General features: G+C 37.1%; 1 protein-coding gene across 3 annotated transcripts in view; it reads right to left on the bottom strand.

Annotated features, from left to right (window-relative positions):
• Positions 1–822: 822 nt before the first annotated feature.
• Positions 823–20037, bottom strand: part of ttc39a (tetratricopeptide repeat domain 39A) — a 25559-nt gene continuing 6344 nt past the window's right edge. The window contains exons 1-18 of one of the 3 annotated variants that reach the window (XM_079827599.1): positions 19912–20037; positions 14777–14881; positions 11612–11743; positions 9911–9954; positions 9597–9664; positions 9423–9487; positions 8691–8790; positions 8474–8539; positions 8035–8143; positions 7857–7924; positions 7604–7663; positions 7339–7500; positions 6899–6990; positions 6470–6590; positions 5379–5490; positions 4939–5053; positions 3712–3828; positions 823–2443 (exon numbers count right to left, since the gene is read on the bottom strand). The exon at positions 19912–20037 is cut by the window's right edge and continues 219 nt beyond it. In XM_079827599.1, coding sequence (XP_079683725.1) covers positions 2326–2443; positions 3712–3828; positions 4939–5053; positions 5379–5490; positions 6470–6590; positions 6899–6990; positions 7339–7500; positions 7604–7663; positions 7857–7924; positions 8035–8143; positions 8474–8539; positions 8691–8790; positions 9423–9487; positions 9597–9664; positions 9911–9954; positions 11612–11743; positions 14777–14881; positions 19912–19949 — 1692 coding nt within the window. In that variant the 5' untranslated portion in view covers positions 19950–20037 and the 3' untranslated portion in view covers positions 823–2325. The remainder of the gene's footprint in view (positions 2444–3711; positions 3829–4938; positions 5054–5378; positions 5491–6469; positions 6591–6898; positions 6991–7338; positions 7501–7603; positions 7664–7856; positions 7925–8034; positions 8144–8473; positions 8540–8690; positions 8791–9422; positions 9488–9596; positions 9665–9910; positions 9955–11611; positions 11744–14776; positions 14882–19911) is intronic. The other 2 variants (XM_079827598.1, XM_079827600.1) reach the window with 2 other exon arrangements.

The following is a 20037-nucleotide window of genomic DNA, read 5'->3' as shown; positions in this document are numbered from 1 at the left end:
GGAAACGCACAAAATAGACAAACAAAAAAAACCCCTAACTATTAGTATGGTTGAATTGAATCATCAAAGGTCAACAGCAAAGACATTGGTTAATAAAGTGAGATGAAATACATTAAGTATGTTTGTATCTAACATTTAATTTTTGCAGGTTTGCGTAATAGTCAGAGTTTGCAATTCAGTGTTTTTATTCATTTTAAGGAATACTGAATCTGTTTTTGTGTAAGTGAGATAAGTATACTGCATGCTCACATTTAGTCTAGAACTGAAATAACCATCATGTTTACACAGCGCACACAACGCCTCTGCACTTACTCCGAATTTCTCTTAACATGGGGGACAGGAGAGGTGTCAGTCAATACATGGGAAAATGAAATAACTTGTTACTTATTTGAAAAAGATATGTTGTAAATTTAAATGTTATGTTACTTTACTGGTTAGTTGGCAAAAAGTAATCTGATTACATGACTTACTTGTAATGCATTACCCCCAACACTGATAGTGATTATAAAGACTGTCAGTCCTGACTACCTAATATTCTGCACATCTCCTTTTGTGCTCCACCAAAAAAAAAGATAAATTAAACAGCATATTCAACATAAGTAAATTATGCAAATGATCATTTCATTTTTGAGTGAACTATCCCTTTAACAATCCAACAATATTTTAGTAATATGTAGGCTATATAAACGCTTGCATAGTATTTGTATTTTTTTCCCATACAATGAAAGTGACCGAGTCTCATTTTGCCATATATCAAGTCCATCTCTTTCAGAAGGCAAGTCTCCAGTTTAAAGAAGGAAAACAAAAGAGATGTTTTTTTTTTGGAATGCTATATAATTTAATTTTAAAATAAAAATGTAAGTTCAGTATTTACAGGAATGGGTTTACACAGTAGCCATGCACCACATACAGGATTTGCTGACCTCTATAGCCCAAAGCCTGTAAAATCAATCTAAATCACTAAGAGTTTTCAATGAGGGAGAAACAAAAGACATAGCAATGAAAAACCCATACATATCATTTGCCACACTCAAGTAGTCTGTGACATTTCTGAGCAACATGAGCTGATGATTGTGTTTGCTTAATGTATATTATTTGACTTTGGTAGAACTGGATCTCATAAAACAGGCACTATTTAAATCTAATCAGGGATAAATCAATATAAAACACAATCCTTGCTGTATTGGACAACAATGCAAGCTGTGTTTCGTTGATTAGACTCCACACTATGGGGAAAAGCTCCATGAAAGAGCATTCATACAACACAGTACAAACATGAACAAAGTACAATCCTCTGTCCTGAACCAGCCCAAATTTTCTTTCTCTTCGTAGTGTAAGGCTGTAGTGGTTGTCAATGCATCCCTCACGTTGGCTGGAGCTGGCATGCCAGCCTGTCTTGCATGTATCTAAAAGCCTTGTTTGTTTGAGCTCAAGTACGATCTGGACCAAGTCCACATGAAGGAGACTGCCTTTCTAAAAGACACATTCAGCTGCCCACTTAAAACGGGACATTTTGAAAGGCGCCATCATAGTGAATAAATACTAAAAAAAAAGAAATAGCTAACTAAACCCACAAAACTTCCAGGTTACATTCTAATAGTCATTTTCTGCTGTTGGAAAGATGTTTGTTTTCTCTTTTTTAAACACATTGCTAAAACGGACTAATTATGTACACAGAAAGCCAATGATAATGCTATATGCTAACAATTAAGCTTCAGACAGGAATCCGTGAGATTTGACAAGGCCACAGTACTCTAACCAAAGAGTAACATGATATCGAACCTTAAGTTCATCAAATTACCTCTGGACAATAGGTTTATTTTATAACCTATTTAAACTCCAAAGATTAAAAGTAACCTAATATTTGTGCACGTGCTTTAAATCCAAATAAAGCGGTCAGCCGTAAGGCACAGCCATGTCTAGGCTATTGATGTCACAGGGTGACCAATAGTGAAGAGAATTACCGACAAGGGTTCTGAAAGCAGCAAAAATAATCGACAGATGGCCTTACTTGAGTTCCCAATGTACCAGTGTAATACTATTGGACTGGCATAACTTGTATTATATTAATATTATCATTATTATTACTAATGGTACATTTAAAATACTAGCATGATGTTATTTCTGTGTCTTGACTGAACTGCACTGCCTCACAAAACATATTCATGCAGCTGTAGTCCATGTACCGTATAATCTATGTGGGCATCAATAAAGGAAGTATAAACTCTGATTGGTCATGTGCCCCTTTAGTTCTCCTCTTGGCATATGGCAACCCACATCAAGCCTGATCTTGGCTTTCTCTGACCCCTGCGGTGACCTCAAGCGTTAAGGGCTGGAGGGTGAGCATTGGTCTCCATTCACGGCTGTGCCTCGTGCCTTATGTAGTGCTGCCTGGATCCGGAAGTGTGTCCGTGATTCCATGGAATAGTTCTTGTAATTTTGCCTGGCAAAGAAATCGTTGTTAATAGTGTTCAATACTTATAAGGCAATGACTGAGTGTTTCATGGTGGAATATGTGACTTTTGAATCACAATTTGTCAGAAAATTAGCTAAATCTAAGCAAATGCATTTTTGGCAAAATATGGGAGGTGTGTGAAGTGATGAATCGCAATGAAACACGAGTTGCATAGTGATGCTCCAGAGCGTTGTCTTTGAGAAATATAATAATAAATGCATCTCTACCACAGTGAAGCATGGAGGAAGAGGTGTTATTGTGTGGGGAGCCTTTTTAGCGGCTGGTATTGGTGAGCTACTTCACTGTGAAAAGTCATTTAATGCTTTGGACTACTGGAGAATATTGCAGAATAGCTTGCTTCCCACAATTGAAAAGTTGTTTTCTAAAGAGGAATGATCAGATGTTGTTTTTCAACAAGACAATGCTCCTAGCCAAATTGCAAAGACAACCAAGAAGTGGCTTGAGAACAAGTCCATCCGGCTCATGTTTTGGCCTGGTCAGAGTCCAGATTTGAACCCTATAGTGGATATTTGGTCTTACATTAAACTCAAACGAAATGGGAGACATTTTTCAACTACTCATGAACTGTTTGAAGCCATTAGCATCGAGTGGAACAGCAATGACTCTTGTAAAAAGCTGTCTGTTACTTTATCTAAAGTATTTGTGCAATTCTTGGTAATTTCAATAAAAGACCACTAAATATTTTGCCATTTTTGGCATGGCCCTTTTTTTGTCCAGGAGTGTATATCTATTGATATACAATTTTGCTTGATTATTATTTTACTTTACTTTACATTTTTGACTGGGTTATTAAAAAATATTTTCCTCTGAGATTTTAATTTGAGGGTTTTATTTCACACGGCAACATTCACAGCAATGTACCAATGAGCTACATTATACTATTTGTAAATAATTTAATTTAATTGCATAATTTCTACTTTCCAACACTATATAGGAGTGTCTTAAATTAAATACATTTTAATTATTATTAACACTAAAAATTATAAAATACAATATTATTAAATATTATAATAGCAAGGTCAAAAGGTATAAACATTATTTGTTGGTATATTTTCCATATTAAACAAAGCCATGAATCAATCTTTCAGACGGTAATACACACACATACTAATTTTAGCATTTTATATTTATTAAGTGGCAAATCAGTGGAAATACCCCTCCATCCATCCACATGTTGTGTACATTGTTATTTAAGAGGTAGTCTATAAAACAGTCACTGTCAGGGCTGAACTTACTTGGCTGTCTCCAGAAGTTTGATGGCCTCCTCTGTTCTGCCCTCCTCCAAACACAGTAAACCATGTTCCAGAAGAGCATTGGGCACCAGGTAGTGGTCATATTTAATCTGACTCTCACTGTACAAAACATAAGCAGAGAGCATTTACAATGCAAGAGAGCATTTACTGTGATTCAAGCCAAATTTTTTACAAATCTTTAAGCATTTTCTCTATTATCCGTGGCCTTCTGGAGACTAAAGTGCCCCTATTATGCTTTTCACTTATTCCCTTTCATGTAGTGTGTAATATAGCTGTTTTTGAATCTAAAAGGTCTGCAAAGTGTACAGCAAATACATTTATTGTCTCCTAAAACAAAGAATCAATTCTGAACTCCCAAAACGAGTTGTCAGCAATTCCATTCTCACTGCGTAACATATCTACATAGGTTTTTGACAAATTTGCATAATTCCAGTCTATGCTCCTCATTGGCTGTCCGTGAACAACATCTACTTAGTACCTTGGCCCACCATCAAACACTGTAGTTGTAGTGGAGAAGCAAGCAACATTTTGTGTTGTCGACATGTCGAGAAGACGCTGTTTTCTACGCTGCGAATCAGCTTTGCATCCACTTCCAAAGGATGATGACTCGCGCTGGAATTGATACGGTAAAACCGGTGACGCCATTAATACGGTTCATGTATACAAGTTCTGAGGAAGCCTCCAGTACTGAAATTCAAATACGGTAATGGGTGTTTGGTTTCTGAAATGAGCCATCTGACCAATCAGTGCAGAGTAAGGTCTTGGAAAGGAGGGGTTTAGATGGGGCTTAAAATCCTTTATCAAATGGTCAGACACAGTGAGAAAAGAGGTGATGCTGCAATGTATATTAAGATTTTTTTTTGGATGTAAAGTTTACATGCATCCAAGGTAAAAAAAATAATAATTAAAATTTACATTGTAACCCTACTGTAGGAGGAGACCTCCAAAACAAAATTAGGGATGTTTAAAATAGCATCATAGGGGCACTTTAAAACATAACACATTTCATATTCTGTGTTTATTCTGTGCTCTGGAAACACATTTTACCAGTCAGACTCTTCCAGCTTGATATTACTGGATGGTTAAAACAAGTCTATAGAGTCAGTACCAGAAAATAGGCCATGTCTACTTAAGTCTTCACAAAGGAAACCACAAACACTTCTCTTCATATTAATGTGATTTGTCGTGAAGCAAAAGAGCAAGACTGACTTGCAGAGGATGAGGGTGAAGTAATGTTCAGCTTCCTCCTTGAAACCCAAGTGTTTGAGACAGAGCCCCCTAAGCAGACTAACCACACACTGATCATCTGTGGTGAACTCAGTCCCTGAGGGCAAAGACACAGAGACATTTTTGTTAGAGAAAAACAGTTAAATAATACATAGACTGTGTCTGTGTTGATCTGTGTTTTTTCCCCAGTGGAACACACAGTTAATTTTTGATGCACATGGTCATTATGAATTGTGGTTTCATGGCAAGGGCTGCGAATTAAATGTTTTATTTTTCAACTGTCCCTGCTCAAAAATATGATTTGGAATGAAATGAGGGAATACATAATTACATTTGTATGGGTGAAGTATTATTTATTATTGTTTTATTATTGAAGTGGACAACAGCATAAGCAGTATTGTACTGCACTGAGGTGTTTTTACTTGGATATTGCTCGAGCATCTGCTGAGCCTCATCCAGGGTCTTCAGCATGCCCTCTGTCAGGTCCTTGTGCTTCCCAATCACAGTGTAGCCGTTCCAGATATACATCATCTCCTGTTGTGTAAACATATCCACACAATGAGTGAGAATCTAAGACTGCAGATGCTTCCCTTTGTTTATGTTACAGTGGGATTACACAAGTCAGGATGGTCTAATTCCTTATTCTGTTAATTAAAGGGCCGTTCACACAGGACATCTTGCATTTAAAAATAGCAAAACGGAACACAATGGAGTAGAACAGGAAGCATGTTTATAGATGCAGTACACCGTTGCCAATGTACACGATCAGACTCAACACATCTGAATGGTGATCTCAACCTTTTTGACTTCAATGCTCCCCATTGTCAACAACATTTGAAGAGGTTGAAGACGTCATTTGAAGAGGACGTTTTAGCTTATTTTCATGCTTGTTTTATCTTATTTTAAAGGTATTCTCTAAAATTAACATTTTAAATAATGAGTCAATACATCAATCAATCCAAAACGTGTTTTTATCTTAACCTTGATTCACTATGGTTAGCCTATTAAAAGTGTTTATATTTTAGACCTAGGTGGATGGTTTTCGCAGGAAATTGCGTACATACATCACTCGCCCATGCAAGTAAATAGAGGAAAGTTTGGGAGTGGTATTGGTTATTTGTCATAACGAGTGAGAAAGCGAGAAAGGTTGAAATGGAGCACGCTAAATCTCAAACCTACAGTGATTCACCCGTTTAAACCCCCCCCCCCCCTAAACTGGTTATATCTCTTAAGCCTAGTAGTGAAGGTTTTATGAGCAGTAGTATAACCATATACAGCCGCACTGTCATGTAGAACCAAAACAATGTTCTTCTGCAAAAATGCCTGCAGCTAATTCATTTTAAGTCATATTTAAGGCAACTAGTGGGCCCCGAACCACTGCTTTACACAGTGAGACACAACACAATGATTAAAGATGCAAGAACACATCCTGTGTGAACTATGTAAATAAGACACTTTCAGACAGTATCAAATAAATACAGACAATAGAATCTGTATAATACTGAACACTGACCAATGGAGGTGCAGGAAGAGGAATGGCGTTATCCGTATTATAGCGTCGAGCTTTTCTGATGGCAAACTTCTCAGTGGGCAATGACTTTCCAGCTATTTTCTGCTTCAGACTGGGGACTTGCCTGAAAAGTGCAAAACAGATCACAGTTTGTATAATACAGGAAGCTGCATACATCTATGTCTATTTATAGTGGATGGGCTACATGAGAGGTTCAATTGAAATATGAGATCAAAAATAAGGTCATTTGCAATGCTTGCTTGAACTGAATGATGTCACAGTACAGGCTGTATAGCTTTTTCTGATCTTATAGTCATGTTATCTGATTTATAGATTTATATTTTATCATGTGATTACATGCTCTTATGAACAAAAGTGCACAGATACAAACATATACGTACAGGCTCACACACACCATTCCCTTGCCATTACCTAAACAAAGCCACCTCATTCTCCCCGAACGGCTGGCATTCCTCACGACTCAGCATGCTGAGGTAAGCACCTTTCATATACGCATATGTGGCCTGAAAAAAAGTGTGTGTGAGAAGAAAAAAAAAAAGAGCAATGAGTTCCAAACTGCACAGTAAACACTATCATCTCGACGGGAGATTAATTGCCCTCAGCTACCATTCATGTTATATCAGCAGAGCTTTTAAACTCAGAGCAAAATCTTCAATTTTATTAAATAAAATGTTTGATATATGTGTATTTGAAATTCATTCTCTCGCTTTCATTCGTATTTAAATTCTACATCATGTTTTCTAATTCAAATGTATTACAATTAAAAAGGGATTATCCATTCAAGTTTTGAATGGCACACAGATCAAGTATCTGTTCAGTGCACCAGTCAACTGTATATTTTAGGGATTCACCTTAGACCAGGTGTTCTCTTTGCTGAGCAGGTCTGCGTAGAAGTAGGCCATCTTCCAGTGCCTCTTATAAGTGAAACACCACATCAGTTCCCAATAACACATGTGATGGAACTGCTTCCAGTGCTGCTGAGCTTCACAGCACTCCTCGAAACGCTTGATAGCCTGCAAGACAAGAACATGCATATGAACACATTTAAACAGGCAAAATAAATAAAATAACAATCTAAAGCTTTTTATGCATTGCATAAGAGTAACAATCACTTACAGCATCCAGATTTCCTTTAATTACCTCTATTCGACCAGCGAAGAAAAGGAAAATGGATCCCTGACAAAACACAGAAGTTCATACTCTATTATTTCATAATAGTGGCTGTGTAGATGCTCATCATATAACATAATTAAAATGAATGTGATTCAGCTGCAGTGTGCACTAGTTGCAAAAGCTGTTCATGTTTTTGTTCTGTTCTTTTTAGTGCGTTTGGCTTATTCACTTGAAAATCTCCAAGTCAAGTAAGTACCTTCGGATACTTTTTTAGATAAGGTTGCAGCAGTTTTTCTGCATCTTCCACATCTCCCTCTCCAGTGCCTAAAGGACACACACATGCACACACACACACAAGGTGACACAGAATAACTGTTACTTCTGATATGCTACATATGATTTGAATATGTGATTCAGAAGCAATTTTCTCTTACCCAAAATGAAGCTCATGAAGGTGTGGTAGCAAAGCAACAACATGTTACACAGGAAAGACCTAAACGTGTGCTCAGCGGAGCCCTCCAGGAGCTGCTGAAGACCAAACTCCTATAACACACACACAGTGTGGTTTGTAGAATAAAGACATTTCAAACAGGATATCATACACATTTCTGTCCATCACTACATTTCAACATATTTATTATAATCACTGACTCAACCTAAATACATCAATTTATACCAACAAAACTAGTCTTAATGGGTTAAATCTTTAATGTTACAATTGCAGGTTACCACTTTTTATAGTGTATAAAAACACCTTGACACACTTTATTGCTAAGACAGTCAGAAAGAAAAATATAAGCTCAGATAAAATTTCATTTGTACACGCCAAACGAGAGCGGAGCCAAACTAAGCTTAGTACTACACAATACTCACTTTGTTACCAGAGAAGCCCACAAATTCCAACAACCTGAGAGTCCGTGTTGGCAACAACGACAGCATCTGGGAGAAACAGGTGAGGGGTTGAGAAAACAGCCTTGTCCTCAATAACCTCAATGCTAGGTTTCATAAACGGTCATGGTTTGATTTAAGAGGGAACAATAGGATGCCTTTTAATGGCAAGGTACAAGAAAACATATGACAACACACTCACCAGGTTAAAGGCCCCGACCCCAAGCTTAACGCCTCCCTCAAAATGACCATGATTGTCACCTTGAACATAGCCTGAGGACTTCAGGATTGTATGTAGCTCCCTTGCAATGAAACGTAATTTAAATAAACACATAGAAATAGACATAGAAATATACTTATGTTAGCATATATACGTGAAAACACACACAAAGCCAGTTCTTCAGATTAAGATATTTAAGCAAATTACATTGTAGGCCTAAACATGAAAACTTGAAACTCTTTTATTATTATTGTGAATTGTTTTTATTATTTAAAAAAATAATACACCATTATATAATAATATGTATTAAAAAAGAATTAAAATAAATTAACAATAATAATATGAATTAAAAGTTTAATAATTCACCTGCAATAAAAGCTCATATATATTAAATGAGAGGGAAAGATGAATAAGTGTTATTTCACAGGTCAATGTTATTTTAGTATTATTTATACAACATTATAGTATTTATTAATATTTTGAATGTGCTTTCATTTTTATATTTTCAGTTCATTTTTAGTTTAAGTTTTAGTTATTTTTGTTATGTGCTTTTTTCATTTTTATTAGCAGTAGTTTTTTATATTTATATTTAGCTTTAATTTATTTTAGTACTTAAACATTAAAGTTTTTCCTCTAACACTTATTTTATTTCTTCACTTAATTTTTTTTTTAGTTTTGGTTAACAAAAAAAAAAAGCACTGCTGCAGGTCTTACTTGTATATTTGATAGCTGTTTCTCACTTTCATTCCTCCCTTTATGAAGCTGATCATATTTTCATCCTGAAAAAAACAGTAAACTTTATGCACAATATTATGTTTCACTCACATAACTACAGGGTGAATTAGATTTAACATCAGCAGTAAAATGTAATCAACCACTGTGACTAACCTGCAGGAAAGTGAGCGCTGCCCTCTGGAGGAGGCATTCGGCATAGCACACTTCAGCGTGGAGCTCCTCTGGGAAGGACACAAACGAAATTATGCTTTCAGACCATCTGGTGGAAGTATGTCACATGGCCTTTTCAAAAAACAGCCACATGATATGGTCACCATGGTTTGAGGAAGTGATTGCATAAAGTGTATTATATTGGCAGCAAGTAAACATCTCTTAAAGAGCCTAAAATATTAGTGTGATTTATTTCTTTACTAATGCATCCTTATTGCCAATTAATGATTTAGTGATATATTTATGCAGTCACCCACCTTCTGTGAAATTTTTGCTGTTGAAGGAAGACTTTTTACGGTATCTGTAATGACAAACACATCCTTATCAGTCCTGTTCAAAAACAACACAATGACCCATCAGTAGTAGTGGTTACGGCTGGCATAGTCGGCTGAGGTCAGCCTTGAGTTCTCGGTTACAGTACTTGTGTGTGAAAGTTCGTCCCACTGCAGCAGACAAACTTGCACTCGACCCAATTGTCAAAGCACGGCTTGATTCATACTATCCCTCAGGCCATATAAATAGAGAGTTGGATTGGCTCTAAGGATCTAAGGACACAATTTCTGTCTGGTTTCTGTCTGAGCAAACAGACTCCCCTTGGAGGGACAAACAGGAATTATTCTGAGTCAGTTTGGCTTCTATTAAGCTTACAAAAAAGAAAAAGAAAGACATTCAGAATCAGATGAATTACCCTACAAAGTCCACTGAGCACCAGAATGGTCAGGCACTAAAAACAAGTTTCTTCCCAGAGGACATTTACATCATGAATAGTTAAGTTAAGTTCTCCTGCAAAGAAAAATCATAATTGTTCCAAACTTTAGACAGTATATACATCTTTTTTATTCACTTATTTTATTATCGGTCTTGTTTTTTTATTCTTTCCCCCCCCTGTGTGTACTGTACGTTTCACTAAAACAAATTCCTTGTGTGTGTAAGCATACTGGGCAATATGCTTATGCTGGGAGTACGTTTTCTAATATTTGCACCTAAAAATGTATTTTCATCTGGAAAGGAAAGACAGAAACACTGGTTTGTTGATGCTCTTTAAACTGCTGATTTTAAAGTAGTGAACAGAGATCAGATTTTGTGGAACAATAGCATGCTGAAACCTGTTATATGGCTCTTAATCTTGTGATAAGATCTAGTCAAATGTGAAGGAGGTGATAAAATGGGTCTAATGTGTCAGAGCTGTGGCCTAGCAATTAGCACATGAGCTCCAAACATGTTGGTCTGTGATGCTAATGTGGGAAATGTAGGTTTAAATCAGGTCTGTGACCTGATCCCAATTCCCTTCTTTCTTGCACTTCATGTGAATGAATAACACTGACATTAGGTTTCATGTAGCAATAGTACTTTAAATACCTGATCTATATTATTAGACCAGTTAAGATCAACGTAGCGAGGTATAAATAGCATGTATTGTGACAAAACTGGTTAACTATCCCGCATACGTGGCGGCTATTATTTGGACCAGGCAGTGCAATTGACGTGTGAAAATCTGAAGAGCAGCAATGAGTTTGTGTGTGATCAGCTGATCAGTGACACAGGGCCTGGGTGACGTGGCAGAGTCACAGAGGGTGTATGAGTTGCCTGGAAACACAAGCATTCACCAGATTGTCACACCCCTCTAACAGTGTGTCGTGGATCTCTGAAATTCCTCTGCCATCTGGGATGTGGTGATAGCCCTAGACCTGCAGCATTCTGGGATTACGTCACCAATACAAATGTGACATAAGAGAGAGGAACCTGAAAATAGTGTATAGATTATAGATGCTAATAGTAGCATCTGGGCCCTGAAATGGACATTTTTATTTATACATGATGGACAGACAGACACATAAACATACACGCATTATATATATATATATATATATATATATATATATATATATATATATATAGAGAGAGAGAGAGAGAGAGAGAGAGAGATCGAGAGAGATTGTTAAAACAGGATAACGCACCGTTGACAAACAGCCTGTGCCTCTTTCATCGTGTTTCCTGCTGTCAAAATGTCCTCCGGTTCGAAGGTCATCATGGCCTGCATTTCCAGTATAGTGGCATATGTAAGCGCGTGGTACATGCTTTCTTTATTCCTTTCAAAGAACACAAAGGAAGACGCTGCATTAGATCTATATATAGAACAATGGAAAGGGTGGTGTGACTAAGTGGCGGTAAAACAAAATTCACCACCGAAACACTCAATAACATCATCAATAACAGGAATGAGACATGGAAATGGGGGAATGTTTGTGTATCCTTGTGTACAAAATAATTCTAAATGACAATATGAAAACCCACCAGAGAAATACTAGCTAAAAATGTGTTTATATGACTCATAATTTCTGTATTTTATCAACAAAAAAAAAATCAAACTAGTGCATTAATTAACATTCCTTTTTATGCACGTTGCAACTTTTGATTTAGCTAAATTCTAGGCAGCAATTAAACAATTCAAATTTAGTGACTTTCTACAGTGCATTTTCAGTTCGCTTCAGGAACAGGATAGAATGTGACACTACTGGTCCAACATTCCTAAGTAGAGAGAGATGTCTGGATAAACAGGTTTACCACTCTTTTCTTTACAGAAATGGAATTGTAATAATGCTGATGTGACGAGTACAGGATTGTAGCATATTTAACATTTTCTAACCAAACAATACATTTATATATCGTGTAATCGTTATTATCCTTTCAAAGTCAAATCAGATGTCCTGCAAAACACTGCACCGAGTCAGAATGGAGAAATTTGATGGTGGTTGGAGAGCTAGATACAAATCCTGTTAAAGGAATAGTCCACTGTGGAACGTAGACAGAACGATTATCTCTAATACTCTCAGGAGAGTTGTTTTCCAACTTTGAACCTGTACAGACATGGACTCTGATAGTTTTGCTTTTGAGTCAAAAATTTGTTTGTAACTTACTTTCCCTCTTACACATGTACCTTTCATTATCACTGTGCACGCAGAGGCCCTGCCCTGCCGGCTGGAATGGGGTGGGACGCGACTAAAACAAACCTATTAAGTAAATCTCAAAACTGTGACTTCACTATTTGCAAGTTTAAACAGTGAGCAGCAGAAGGTTTAGTGAGATCCTCCGATTGTTCAAATCAACGCCTTGCTAATCAGCGTTTCTATGTTTATGTACAGCTCCAAATCCAGAAAAGTTGGGACATTTTGTAAAATGCAATAAAATAAAAAATCTGTTATTGGTTAATTCTCTTTCAACTTTATTTTAACTGACAAAAGTAAAAAAAAATTTTTTTCAATTTTGATGGCTGCTACACACTCCAAAAAGTTGTGACGGAGGCATGTTTACAACTGTGTCACATATTTGGGAATTGAGGATACCCAATATCGCCTGATACACATAAGAGTTTAACAGCTGCTCAACAGTCAATGGTCGTCGTTGTCTGATTATCCTTTTCGGTCAAGCACATCCACACTATAGTGTCTAGAAATCACTCTGTTTTAGCATGTGCTGAAATGAGGCCTGGCATGGTCTTGCTTCTCAGGAAAGATGTCATCTTGCAGTATATGTCTATGTACAATCCCAATATACAGCTCCACACATATGCAAGTGACACATGCCGTTTGCGTTGATGCACCCCCCATACCAAGACAGATGTTTGCTTTTGCACCGATCACTGATGAAAGTCTGGATGGTCCTTTTCGTCTTTGGGACTGTGAACTCGAAGTCAGTTTTTCCCAAAAACAAGCTGTACTCTGGACTCATCTGACCACAGCACACATTTCCACTGTGTTTTGGATCATCTGAGATGAGCTCGGGCACAGAGAACTCAGCGCTATCTCTGCATTGAACTGTATAGCTTGCGTGACAGAGATTCAAGTGGCATTTCTTGATGCAGCAGCAGAGTGTGTTAAGTGAGAATGGTTTTCCAAAGTACTCCCGAGCCCATGTGGCTATATTTAAATGAGTAGCATGACGGTAACAGAGGTTTCATGCCTTGCCCTACATGTACTGAGTATTCCCTGAATCTTTTCACAATTTTATATAATGGTAGATGGTGAAAGATGTGATGAGCCATGACCCATCTTTGCTTGCAAAGACTGAGATGTTCCTTTTACACTCACTCACGATACCCTCACCTATTACCCCTTGGCTATTCCATAAGCTTTTTACTTTTATTTTGCCTCTGTCCCAACTTTTGTGGAGTGTTTAATTTGTTTATATTTACAAAAGACAATTAAGTTGTTCAGTGAATATGTTGGAAATATTTTCTAAAGTTGAAAGAGAATGAACAAAATCACAGATTCTTGATTTTATCGCACTTTACAAAATGTCCCGTGGTTATCTGAATTTGGGGTTGTATTATGCAAGTTTGAATTATACACATGAATGTACCAAACTAATATCTGACCTGACCTAAAAATGTAAACAGAACTTTTTACCAGCAGGGCCCAAAATGAACACTCGTGAGAGTAAAAATAAACAAAAAAAACCATCATTGCCAGGTGTGGCTTTGGACCCTGGATGCAACCCAACAAAAGTGGAGGGACCCAGGGGACAAAGATGGAAAGATGCCAAAGATTTCAAAATGGACTGAATAATTATGCAGTTTATAATACACAAAAGCACACACACCCATCCACAGCTGTGAGTAGTGAAGAGGGCAGAAATGCGAGATGCTGTAAGACACAGCATACTCATGTAAACAGGGTGTGGAGTGATGAGAAGAAAACCTTGAGGTGAATCTCAAGAGAGCTGAACTGATTCAGTAGGTTCTGGGTTATGTGAGATTTACCTGAGAAACACCCAATGATTGACTGGATAAAGACTTGTCTCGCAAAACGATGTACAGGAACAACTCAATGTCAATTATTAGATGCATTTGCGTACTTAATGCATAAAACCATAAAATACAAAACAGGTTAAACACTTCATAAGATTCAAAAGGGATTATGAACAGTGATTCAAACTGATTATGAAACCGTACAATCCAAGGTTTCTCTGCCTCACACCCATACACACAAGAAGCACCTAAAAGAAATAATAGAGCCTTACTGTGTTCTGCTAAAAACAGATGAATGATCCAAACCCAGAACCTCTCCCACCTCCATAATCATTACAGATCGCACAAAAATTATGAAACACACAGGTGGTTTTACCTGCTCCTAAGTCTGGTCAGAGCCTCATCGAATTCATTTCGCAGGAACAGATCCAGTGCTTCCATGCAGTCTTGAAGAGCCACTGACAGGTCAGACCTCTCCGACCTAAAACAGATACAGAAAGGAAGAGAAAGAAAAAGCTTCTAAACAATTGCTACTTTGCCAAGCCTCAGTCTGAATGCAATCAAAGTAAGTACAAACAATAAATAAATCAACTTTGATTTTTAAGTTATAGTTAGCATATTACACACAAAAACAAGTCATTTTCCTGGTTAGGACTAAGTATACACAAAGGATGCCATTTGGGACAGGGCCATTGTACTCTGAGGCAACACAACAGCTTGTGAATCGGCTCAAGGAAGTAGTGATCAGGTGTCATCTTGGACAGGAAGCTCAGGCTCACGCAGCAGGTCTTTCTGAGCATCTGCAGAAAATCTCACACTGCCCCCATACAGCCTGTTTTGTGTGAGTGTGAAGTCATGGCCCTCTGCTGCAGAGAATCCCCCCAGAGCCTCTTAATTTAGACACAAGAGCAGTGAGGCGGATGTCACCTTCAAACGCACCGAGGCACAGGTGAGTGAGTGTGTGTAGTGTCAGCTGAAAACACACTGGGAACGTGACTTACAATGAGAAGAGTGTATAGAGAAAGTCTGTGCCAGCAAAGTGTAATCATCTATTTATGCATAAAAAATAAATTGATTGAGTGCTCAAACAGTAGCTATGTTTCCATCCACCCATTATATTTTGCGAATTTTGGGATATCACATAAAAAATAATGGATGGAAATGCCAAGATGTGCATAATTTATAATAATGCACATAAAAAAATTGTATGCAAGCGCTTAAATGGAAGTGGATACAACTTTTATCTGATAAGAAAACGTGCATAAACTACAACGGAAACATATTTTCTGAATGAAACCCTCAAAGCGCAACAAAATAAACCTCATGTGACTTTGCCTCAACAGAGGATGTGATTGGATAACTAGACTGACCAGTGGACAAATTTCATTGCACCGCATCTCAAATGTTGGCTTGGTCATTCTGAAGTACCTAAGCCAAAGTCCGTCATCAAAATGGATGACCACCCAAAACTCGATCGCATTCCCAAACACCAGGCTTCTGCCTCCGAACGCAACACAACATAAGAGCGTTTATTGCGTTTCCTCTGCATGCTTTGAGACACAAGACACTTATGATGTTCAAAAAATAAATAAAACGAGTGGCTTCCCTTATTACAGTTACTTTCAGTATTATTACAGATATTTTATGCCAATTACCAAGGACAATTTTGTTCATATGAACACATGGGATGGAAACGGTGCTTTATTCGCAAATGCTTAATGCGATAATCCCATTCTGTGCATAAGTTAAATTCACAACATTGGAAGGAAACATAGCTAGTGTGTGTCTACATATTGCAGGTAGTCTACAGTAACGTCTGCCTCTTAAATAGAAATTACTGTAACTCAGACCTGCAAACTCATTTTACCCATAAATAATGTACAGTAACAACAATCAACATGATCATTTCAGACTGAATAATTAAACAGTAGTTTACTAAGGGCTAAAAATTGTACTATCATTCAGTCATTAAGGATTAAATCAATGCACTGTACACTGTAAAAATGTCTTTATTATATTTAAAAGCATATTTGCATCCATTTAATTTCCCCCATTAAGCTCACATAAGCTTATAAATCTATATAAACATCAATGATTTATACATTTCAATAATTGCATGTGCTAATTAACTGCAGTTTGATACACAGACAGACAAGAAGAGGGCTGAGATCCACAGGACAAGAACGTACAGCTCTTACAGCTTACAAAACACTCTGGCTTTTGCAATTAAACAAAGGAGAAGGTTTTTTTTCCTTCTTCTCATGGAAGATTAATAAAACTCTCTCTACGTAATGGATCAGATTCCTGGCATTCACACCATCAGTTATTATAAGAAGAAGCAATCATTGTTGATGCAATAAAGTTGAACATTTATGCCTCGTCAAAAAAGGGATTTACACCTCATTAAACATGGTTTTACATAAGTTGCAATCAATATGAATTTTTTTAAATATGTTCAAATGATGTAGACGCACATGAGACGAAGACTCCTGTCATATCATGGCCTGGTAACTCATGGGGGCTGCCATCATGTGCCATGTCGAAATCACATGATTAGTCAAATCACAGAATCATAGCTGAGTGCAACTAGCACATTTCTACAATGGTAATTACCTGAGCTGTAAACTACTTACTACACTGTGATGGCACTAAAAGAACACAACACACACAGTCTCAAACCCTCCAATCAACTATCCTGAGATAGAGAAAATTTTTATATAAAAAATAAATCAATTTCATGCTTAAAAGAGCCCTGAATAAAAGAGCTACTGGTCAAATATTTACAATGTTGTAATGATGTTATTTATATGATACGCTAATGGAAAACGTATATTTCTCAGCAATCAGCATTTCTTCAAACACAATCATTGTTTCTGAGCGCACAAGATCAGTTCCACTGTTCCTTAAGACACATGATGAGAAAGCAAATGTTACAGAGATGATCAAGATCAAAGCCCATTGTATCTCTGTATAAGGGACACATTCTTCAAATTACAGCACCATGTAAAATTAATTTCTAAATTGAGTTGAAATTTGTAATGGTCCGGACTTCGGCCTGCTAAGATTATAGCACCCATCCTAATCTAATGAAACCCAACAAACTCTTATAGTTCTTTCACCCCGAAACATTCTGCTGAAAACAGCCATTCACAAATCATTTCTGTAAGTGGACAAATTAACTGGAAATTGAGAGTATGCGACAACAACAAAAAAAGAAAAGAAAAAAAGAACAATGCCATCGCCCTTTCTCCACTGAGACAAATCAAATTCAAATAAATAAGTCTGACTAAATGAGCAGCACATCCTTGCATTCCAAACGACAGCCCACACAGAGACGCTCTTTATGTGATCCGCACGGCCAATAGCAGTGCAACTGATGGCACGAGCTACTGTTAGACCTATAGAAGGAGAGATCGGTCTGGCTGTCGGGTCTCTCCACCTCCTAACGCCTAGCAGATGACTTCAATGCTGTTGTTGACTCTTGCTGCTAATGGAGCATGGCTTCCTGCTCAAACAACGTCAAACATCCACACTTTCACAGCATGAAATAATCTGTGAGTTTTAAATAAGGTGGTATATGTTTAACAAAAGCAAGTGGTCTTAAAAACTTAAAAGCCACAGCGCTAATCTGATTTTTAAGGGATCTACACTATACATTTAGCTCCACTGCTAGAGATAAGAATTCTACATTGGATACTTAATTGTGCATGATCTAGTTTTCCGCAATCCGCATACAAGATACCTAGTCTCGCTCTCTCATGATCTCTCAGACAGCGAGTTAAAACACGAACCCGCCTCCCCTCACTCGTTTCATTTGCTCTGGATTAAAGAATACTGTTGAATATTGAATATTGTTGGTTTTACAGGCTTGAATTTTACCGTGGGGGATAGCGCATAATTTTACTCATTCCTTCAGATTTTGTGCTCGTACCCACATAAAAAAAAAAATCACCACACAATACTAAATTTAGTTATTTTTCACTGCTTATTGCGCTTAAACAGTCAAATACACAAAATGTCAAAATGCCGGTCTTGGCGAGTATTCCCATAAACCAGTACGTTTTTGTTAATATTTTTGAAAAATCTTAAGTTCACCAAGGCTGCATTTATTTGTCTTCAGTCACATGATCCTTCCGAAATCATTCTAATATTTATGATTATCATCAATGTTGAAAACAGTTGTGAACATTTGTTTTACAGGATTCCTTGATGAATAGAAGTTTATCAGCATCAGAATAGCATTTATCTGAAATAGAATCTTCTTGTGTAACATTATAAACGTCTTTACTGTCACTTTTGATCAATTTAATACATCCTTGCTGAATAATAAGTATTCATTTATTAAATTTCTTTATAAAAAATTCTTACTGACCCCAAACGATAGTGCATAATGTTACAAAAGCTTTCTATTTCAGATAAATGCTGTTCTTTTGAACTTTCTATTCATCAAAGAATCCTGAACAAAATTGTACACAACTGTATTAGAATGATTTCTGAAGGATCATGTGACACTGAAAACTGGAGTAATGATGCTGAAAATTCATCTTTTGATCACAGGAATACATTTTACAATATTCACATAGAAAATACATTTTAAATTGTAATAATATTTCACAATATTACTGTGTTCTTGTATTTTTAATTAAATAAATGCAGCCTTAAGAGACTAATTTTTAAAAACATTAAATTTCTTACCGATCCCAAACTTATATATATATAAAAACCCACAGCACTGACCCTGTTGACACCTATTTTTGGTGCTGTACAATACCCAAGAGGGATGTAAAGAGGGTCTTTACACTGCAGAATGAATTTTACTGGGCAAATTTTTTTAATTTTTTTATAAAAAATAAATAAAATATCAACCCTCATATTTCCTGAAGTAGAACTAAATTACAGTCAGTAACAATCAGCTTTTTGCATTTCCATCCTCGCAAGGCAGAGCAGAGTGAATTTCCTCCCTGATGCTGATGTGTGATATCGGAGTAGGATGATTTGAATGAATAAAGAACTGCGCATGCTACACTGAGCCTGCCTAGCAAAGTCGTCTGTGATTTGTTCAGAAGCTACGACAGAGGCAAAACGAACCACTGCTCTCCGTGTACCATCTGTATAGCGCTCGACAAACTAATTGTGCTGACACTTAGTGATTCTCAAAAGCTGATGCCGCCTGAGGGTTAATTGACTACTGATGATCATCACCGGAATGATTGGAACAAACAAGCTGACTCTAAAACACACACACACACGCACATGCTCAGTGCTAAGAGACTAACACTCCCACAACAATCACAAAAAGCTGTGCTCTACACTTAAAAGGAATGAATTCTACAACACAAGCAGCTCTGAAAGCAAGGCATCCAAAACAAATACCTTTCTAATATTTCCAAACCTTCCCTGTTTTTCTGGTTATGCAGCCTGTAAAAGCACTCTCATGTTAAGAACACTTCAATCACTGCTATAAACACACATTCACACAATAACACGCTGCCAGCTGTGTGCCATTCTTACCCGTTTGACAGAGATTCTGCCTCTCCTGACATTTTCATCTGGTATAGTGAGATCGAGGAGCGCAGTAAAGCGAGAGAAGGAGGAATAAAAGGAGAGAGAAGAGTCGCAGAGTAATTCACAGTGTGT

The sequence above is a fragment of the Gobio gobio genome (genome assembly GCF_949357685.1).
Source record: "Gobio gobio genome assembly, chromosome: 10".
Lineage (NCBI taxonomy): Eukaryota > Metazoa > Chordata > Actinopteri > Cypriniformes > Gobionidae > Gobio > Gobio gobio.
Note: the sequence above shows the minus strand (reverse complement) of the source record. Positions and strands in the feature narration are given on the sequence as shown.